The sequence below is a fragment of the Podarcis liolepis genome (genome assembly GCF_965112155.1).
Source record: "Podarcis liolepis genome assembly, chromosome: 3".
NCBI lineage: Eukaryota > Metazoa > Chordata > Lepidosauria > Squamata > Lacertidae > Podarcis > Podarcis liolepis.
The window spans coordinates 120,873,631-120,881,246 of NC_139557.1; the positions used below are offsets into that span (position 1 = coordinate 120,873,631).

At 50.7% G+C, this 7,616-nt stretch overlaps 1 protein-coding gene across 1 annotated transcript in view; it reads left to right on the forward strand.

Annotated features, from left to right (window-relative positions):
* KIF13B (kinesin family member 13B) overlaps positions 1-6,246 on the forward strand; it is a 199,630-nt gene extending 193,384 nt beyond the window's left edge. Inside the window, 2 exon segments of the mRNA XM_083494982.1 lie at positions 402-2,647; positions 3,236-6,246. Of these exon segments, the coding sequence (XP_083351108.1) occupies positions 402-670 (269 nt within the window). The 3' untranslated portion in view covers positions 671-2,647; positions 3,236-6,246.
* Positions 6,247-7,616: the final 1,370 nt, after the last annotated feature.

Below are 7,616 nucleotides of genomic sequence, written 5' to 3' on the forward strand. Positions count from 1 at the left end.
CCCGTGACGGGGTGAGCTCCCATCGCTCGGTCCCTGCTCCTCCAACCTAGCAGTTCGAAAGCACTTCAAAGTGCAAGTAGATAAATAGGTACCGCTCCGGCGGGAAGGTAAATGGTGTTTCCATGCGCTGCTCTGGTTCACCAGAAGCAGCTTCGTCATGCTGGCCACATGACCTGGAAGCTGTACGCCGGCTCCCTCGGCCAATAAAGCGAGATGAGCACCGCAACCCCAGAGTCGGCCACGACTGGACCTAATGGTCAGGGGTCCCTTTACCTTTATCCTTTGGCGTAGGGTTTCACCTGTTTGTCCAATATAGAAAATATAGAGTGGATAATAAATTATACATTTTGGACAAAAGTTTCTCTTTGTGAAACCTCTTCTTTTCTCCCCCCCCCCCCCAGGCAAGAACGACGGTTCAATCGGAGGGCGGCAATACTTCAAGTGCAATCCAGGCTACGGGCTCCTCGTGAAGCCCAGCCGGGTCAAGAAAGCCACGGGGCTGGCCAGGCGCCGAAGTGCCGGGACGAGACTGCAGGGCGGGGGCAACCCCGAACAGCGCAAGAGCGGCACCTTCTCGGGCTCGGCCTCCAACCTTGCTTCCCTGACCGCCTTGGCCAAAGCGGAAAAGACCCCCAGGAACGCAGAGAACCGGAAGTCGTGGGCCAACTGAGCAACCGGACACTGCCTTGCGAGAAACCGACACTTCCTGGAGAGCTGCCTTACTTTGCACAACTAAACAAAGCCGGCGAGGGCAGTTGCAGGGCCCGGGGGTGGGGGCGTTCGTTCTTTCCTTGGGTCGTCGGTTGACTTCTTGCCATGAAGGGGTATCGGCATGTTGCTCCTGATGCAAACGGCGACCCTTTTCCATCCTTCTCTTCACCCCCTGCCAGGTGATGTTAAAAAAAAAAGCCATCTGCCATCGTGACTTCACAGATTTCCAGCCCTCCTGCAAGAGGCGCTGTTCACGGAGCCTCTTTTTTAAGGAAATGCGCTGTTGTTCAGGGCCTCACCCTTAAACCATGGGAGAGAGAAGAAGAAGAGACTTGTGTGTCCTGGCGGATGGCGGCTTCAGAGAAACAGTGCCTGGCTTGAGTATTTTTCTCTGGTCTTTTCGTCCCTCTTGCCGGCATCGCTGGGAAGGTATCGCCCCTTGCTGCACTGGGACGAGGCTTTTTGGGGGCTGGCCAGTTGGGTGGTGGGTTGTCCCGTCCCCCCCAAAGAAAATGCCTGAATCTTTAAAAGCAAAGACACCTTGCAGCTAGCTGACGACACTGCTCTAGTGCTTTTTCTATTTAAAGGAGAAAAAGAGACTTTTCTGCGAGACCCTGCTTGGGTTTTTAGAATTTATTATTTCGGCATGCCCTCTGGTGCTACTGTATTTATGAAACCAGTTTCCTGTACGGTTGGTTGAAAGTTTGGTCTCTGGGGGGCTTCCTCCTTTGCGGCGTTGACGTTTAATCAGTGTGTAAAGCAGATTCCCACCCCCATCTCTCCCCCACCCCCCCAAAAAATTCTATGGTATTTATTTCTTATTTATTGCTAAAAGAATGATAGCAGCACAGCCCTTGCGATTTGCAATCAGCCCGCCGCCCGCCAGCTTGCACCAACCTCTTTGCACTGCTCCACGCAGGTTTCCCTCAACTGCTCTCCTTCCCGTCGAAGAATTAAAACGTCTCTCCAGATTTTAAGCTGGCAATCGGACTGAGGTGTGTAGTTTCTGCGGCTGCGTTGAGCCCAGAACAGAACCGCTTTGTGGCTCGCTCAGCTCAATGAAACCCCCCAAGCCACAGATGGAGGCTGGGAAAATTTCACAGATTCCCAGTGCCCTAGAAAACACCCCCCCCCCCCAAAGAAAACCTCTTTTGAGCTGAAGTCAAAGAGGAGGTTGTAGAGTCCTGCAAGGGTCCCGTGACTGTTGAGCTGCCTTAGTCGGCCACCGCGAGTGCCCTTGCCTGTTTTATGCTTCCCCACTGAAAGGGGAAGGACACAAGCAATGGCCTGCTAAAACTTGGAGCTGATTTCCTGTTGCCTCGTGCATTCGCAGGGGGTCCCTCTCACCCCCCCATTCTGCAAGAGCATCTCCCGCAAGCATGCGCGGCGGTAATCTTGCGAGTGGACCTTGCTCCTCGTCGATCCTTCATTTCTGCCTTGAACCCCTTCCAAAATTTCTGGGATTTCCCGTGGGCAAACGCCGTTGCACTCTGGCTCTCTCGCTGTCTTTCGGCTTGCCGAAGGAGAGTTTGAGAGCCTCAGCCCAGCTGTGGGTGCATGTGAGTTGGTGACTTTTTCTCGCGCAGCCTCCCCGTTCTTCCTCTCTCCTTCCCGTGCGCTTGCGCAGCCAAGTTGTGCCTTAATCATCCAGCCGGAAGGGAAAAGCCCTTGCGGAAGGATGTACGGACGATTTGGAAGGAAAGGCAGAGTGCTTTGCAAGCAGGTTCAGTCGGCAGCATTATCCCCTGCGACAGACGCCCTTCCTGACACCCTGGAGAGATGCTGCCAGCCAGTGTAGACAATACTGAATCCGATGGACCAACAGCCTGACTTGGCAGAAAGTGGGTTCCTGTATCTCCTTTGCAGGAGATGCCCCTGCCGACTGGACTCTCATTTGGCCCTGGAACGAGCGCAAATGTGATCATAGAATCATAGAGTTGGAATAGACCACAAGGGCCATCGAGTCCAACCCCCTGCCAAGCAGGAAACACCATCAGAGCACTCCTGACATATGGTTGCCAAGCCTCTGCTTAAAGACCTCCAAAGAAGGAGACTCCACCACACTCCTTGGCAGCAAATTCCACTGTCAAACAGCTCTTACTGTCAGGAAGCTCTTCCTAATGTTTAGGTGGAATCTTCTTTCTTGTAGTTTGGATCCATTGCTCCGTGTCCGCTTCTCTGGAGCAGCAGAAAACAACCTTTCTCCCTCCTCTATGTGACATCCTTTTATATATTTGAACATGGCTATCATCTCACCCCTTAACCTCCTCTTCTCCAGGCTAAACATGCCCAGCTCCCTTAGCCGTTCCTCCTAAGGCATCGTTTCCAGGCCTTTGACCATTTTGGTTGCCCTCCTTTGGACACGTTCCAGTTTGTCAGTGTCCTTCTTGAACTGTGGTGCCCAGAACTGGACACAGTACTCCAGGTGAGGTCTGACCAGAGCAGAATACAGTGGCACTATTACTTCCCTTGATCTAGATGCTATACTCCTATTGATGCAGCCTATTGATGTTCAGATAGGAAGCCGTGTGGGTCAGGAAATGGTCAGCTGTGGAAGACGGAGGGGGCAGGCAGGCGCCAAGCGGAGAACTGGCAGACTTGACTTGGCATCGTAGAACAGTAGAGTTGGCCGGGACCCTAAGCGGTCCTCTAGACTGACCCCCTTTAACCACAGCTAACGGGGGCGCTCTTCTCCAGACAGACAGAAAAGGAAGACTAAGGCGCATAGTCTTTTCAGTGATGCATGCACCACTACAAAGGGCGAAGGGGACTGGAGATAAATGAATACGACAGAGCAAGGAGCCTTAAAGGCCTCTCTGGACATTCTGTAGATCAAGAAAACCCAGAGGCTTTAGATGCGTAAGAGACGGTGGCAGCGCAGAAAGGGGTGTCTTTGGAGCAAGCCGAGCTCCAGGACTGAGGGGGCAAGAGTATAAAAGCAGCTGGTTCCCTATGCCCCCCACCCCTCTAGGAATTTTAATAAAGCACACTTGGGGGGGTTAGGAAAATATTTCACCGTTGCGTCTTAAAGCGCCTCCTCGAGGCTTTCTAACTGGAGGAGAAATGCTCCACACGAGCTACAATTGCCCCCCAGCACAGCTTCAGAGAAATGAAATGAGTGCCAAAATCTAGGCGTTTTAATATCCAGGCAGGGTTTTATTGAAAAAAGAAAAAAGTTCTGCAGGGGAATCTTTCAAACCTGTCAGTCGTGATCCTTAAAGAATGAAGCCCACCTGAGTCCCGTGGAAATTGGTTATGCTGGGTTTTGCGACTCAACGAGGGCCAGTAGTTTGCCTGTTAAGTGGACGTTTCTAGGATTCCACGTTAGGTTCCTACACCCTGCAGTCTCCCTCCCTCGGGGCTGCTGTGCCGAACAACACAGCGGCAACAGTTTTCCCACCGCGGCAACGGGCATCCTTAACGAACTTACCATTACCTTCCTGCTTATTTCCGGCATGTGTGAGCAATCCCAGGTGAGCCGAGGCTTGCTTGGCAGGTAAACCTGCCACGCTTCCTGCCGTTGGGGCCCCCTGGGTTTTGCCAGAACTTTTCATGCACTTTACAAAGGGGAAAGGGCGCTGGTTGGGCAAGTTGTGTTGGCAGCCCGTAAGCCAGAGGACGCCTTTGAGACCAGCCTTTGCCAACCTGATGCCCTCCAGTTCTTTAGGGCTACAGCCTCCATCAGTCCCAGCCAGTTCAGAGGGCACCAAGTTGGCAAAGGCCTCTTGAAACCTTTGCGGTTCTCTGACTCGGGGGCAGCCTCCTTCTAACCCTTTGACACTTTTGCCCTTCCTTTTATATTTAATTCATTGTCCGAGCTCAAGAGCCCTTTGCGTAAAGAATAGCTTTCAAGAGTGATTGGGAACAGGACTCGAGGCAGTGAAATAAAACGGCTTGTTGCAATTAAAAGCCCTGCTGTGGGTACTCGTGCGGTTTTCTGGATCATGCCCCCCCCCCCGGTCTTTTCAACAAGACGTAACGTCCTTTCCTTTCGTCTTGCATTAACTGCTCTTTAAAAAACCCCAGAACAGGTCTGCTTTTTCCAACAAATTGTGGCAGCTCTTAAGCCAAAGCGCCACTGGCAAGTTGTTTTTCCACGTTAACAAGGAAATGCAAGCTTGCGCCACCCATTTGCACGTGGAACCGGGCTTTGAAAGATAGACGTCTCTTAGGAGCTCCGCCTGGAAAAATAACCATTTTTCTTTTTTATATCATGGAGAAAAGGGTTTCTACAGTACGTTCAATGGGTCCACCGTAGAATTATCCACCGCTAAGACTTTGAAGTTCAAATACTTTTTTTTAAAAAAGTGCAGTTTCTTTGGGTTTGCAGCTGTGTACACTTTGCTTGCATCGGAAGCTTTTATATAGTTGAATTGGGGGTGCTGAACACATGGGACTCTGCCCCAGTGGCTTGTACTTCCGGCTTCCTTTTAACCAAGCCACAATTCCTTCAACTGTGCCTTATCGGTTTGACAGCTGGCTTGCCCACTGAACCAGGGATTGCGAACCTCTGACCCTCCAATTGGGACTCCCAGCACCCACCAGTCTCAGCCAGCCCTGGCCCCTGGGTTCCCCAGTCCTGCTTTTAAGACAATAGCAGGCAGTCCCAGGGCTGTAGGGCCAACGAGTTGGCTGGAGAGATGGTTTCAGAGGAACGACCTCCCTGTCGTCATCATCTTGAAATGTGGAAGGTTTTCTTTAGCACCACTTTCCAGCTGGGGCGCTTCATCGACACCAGCTCCAGTAGCAGGCTGCGTCCCAGTAGAATCGCAGAATTGTCGTGTCGGAAGAGGGACCCCACGGGTCATCTAGCCCAACCCGCTGCAATACAACCCTGCCTTTCTTCAGCCAGCTCTGCCGCGGCCGTGTCTTGTTCCAGTATCTCTGAAAGAGTTTCCCCAGGGCTGAGGACAAAGGCCCCACCCAAGGTGGCGGCGCCAGCAACCTGCCGCCATTTTGTGTGCGTGCGCGCCAGGTATAGAATGGTAGCTGCCAAGGAGGCAACACCCAGTGGGAATTTTACCTGGCAAGAGTCACGGGCAGACGTTTTGGGTGATCTGATTTAACACGCAAATTCATCCCAAATCTGCTACGAGTGCGAAAGCGGCCTGATCCTTGCTCCCCCACCGCAGACACACTTAAACACTACACATGAGCACAAGAGGCGTTTGCCAAGGCGGCAACCTTGGCTCTGTGCAGAATGCGTCCCCATGTGGTCATGATTCCAGGGTCACTAACTCTCCCGTCTTAGGGAGGGGAGCGGGCTTTCAGAGTTAACTACTTTCCGTTGATTTGTGTTGTGATCTTTACTTCTTTGTAAATGTAGGGAGACTGTATATAAAGGACGGATGTTTAGCTGGTTTCGGAAGTGTCTGTTGGTTGTACCTTTTTAAAATGCGCTAAAAATCCAAAGATAAATTGTAATGAAGTGTAAAGTTTTTAATGCTCACTTGTATCATACTAAACTTGTAATATTGTACCATACCTGTGACATGATGTACCTTACCTAAAATAAAAACACCTCCTTTACGTTAAGCCTCGAATCCTCGCTCGCTCTGTTTCTCCCTCCCTCCCAGACTTGAGACCTCCGGTTATTAGGGAGGTATATAAATTCAAAAAATAAATAAGAATAGAAGCCTGCTTGCCTGGCCAAAGCACTGCAGATCTGCTGGGTTAAGGAAACCCAAGCAGATAGGTATCAGTGGAGGAGTCAAACAAGGACCACCTGGTCAAAGTTCTGTGCTTAAAGAGGAAATCCAGATTTATTTATTGTCCTGGATGTGTTCCACGAAGTGAGCATGTTTTTATTCTTTCCCTTGCCCAATTCACTCCGAAGTTTTTGCTAGTTGTGCGGAAAATATAGCAGTGGCTGTGCAGGGAACGGAAGTGTCTCTCTAATCCAGGGGGTCAGCACACTTTTTCAGCAGGGGGCCGGTCCACCGTCCCTCAGACCTTGTGGGGGGCCAGACCATATTTTGGAAAGAAAAAAATGAACGAATTCCTACGCCCCACAAATAACCCAGAGATGCATTTTTAATAAAAGGACACATTCTGCTCCTGTAAAAACACGGATTCCCAGGCGGTCCACGGGCTGGATTTAGAAGGCGATTGGGCCGGATCCGGCCCCCGGGCCTTGGTTTGCCTACCCATGCTCTAACCCTCCTCCCCATCAACTAAAAACTTTTGCTTTCGGTGAGAGCTCAGTCAGTAGAGCATGAGACTGACTCTCAGGGTCGTGGGTGAAAGATTCCTGAATCACACTGGGAGCCAGTGTGGTGTAGTGGTTAAGAGCAGTAGTCTCGTAATCTGGGGAACCGGGTTCGTGTCTCCGCTCCTCCACATGCAGCTGCTGGGTGACCTTGGGCCAGTCACACTTCTTTGACGTCTCTCAGCCCCACTCACCTCGCAGAGTGTTTGTCGTGGGGGAGGAAGGGAAAGGAGAATGCTAGCCGCTTTGAGACTCCTTAAAGGGAGTGAAAGGCGGGATATCAAATCCAAACTCAAATTGCAGGGGGCTGGATTAGATGATGCTCAAGCTCCCTCCCAACTTTGAATTTTTTGATTCTATAACTTCAGCAAGCTTTGCTAACATTGTGCCTTTTATTCATAGGGGATAGAAACTTGTAAGGTGGTTCTTAAGATGACTGTGGGTCATTACACTTCCATGTACCTGTGAAATTGCAGTATACAGACACATGCACTGCAACACTATTTTACTTTAAATAAATTAAAAAATTGTCCAGTAGCACCTTAGAAATCAACTAAGTTTGTTCTGGGTATAAGCTTTCGTGTGCATGCACGCTTCTTCAGATACACAGGGTGATTCCTTGTAGAGTTGTTCCATGCAGAGAGTTCCTCCTTTATTTGTTTCTGTTTTAGGGAAGTTTTTAATGTGTGACATTTTG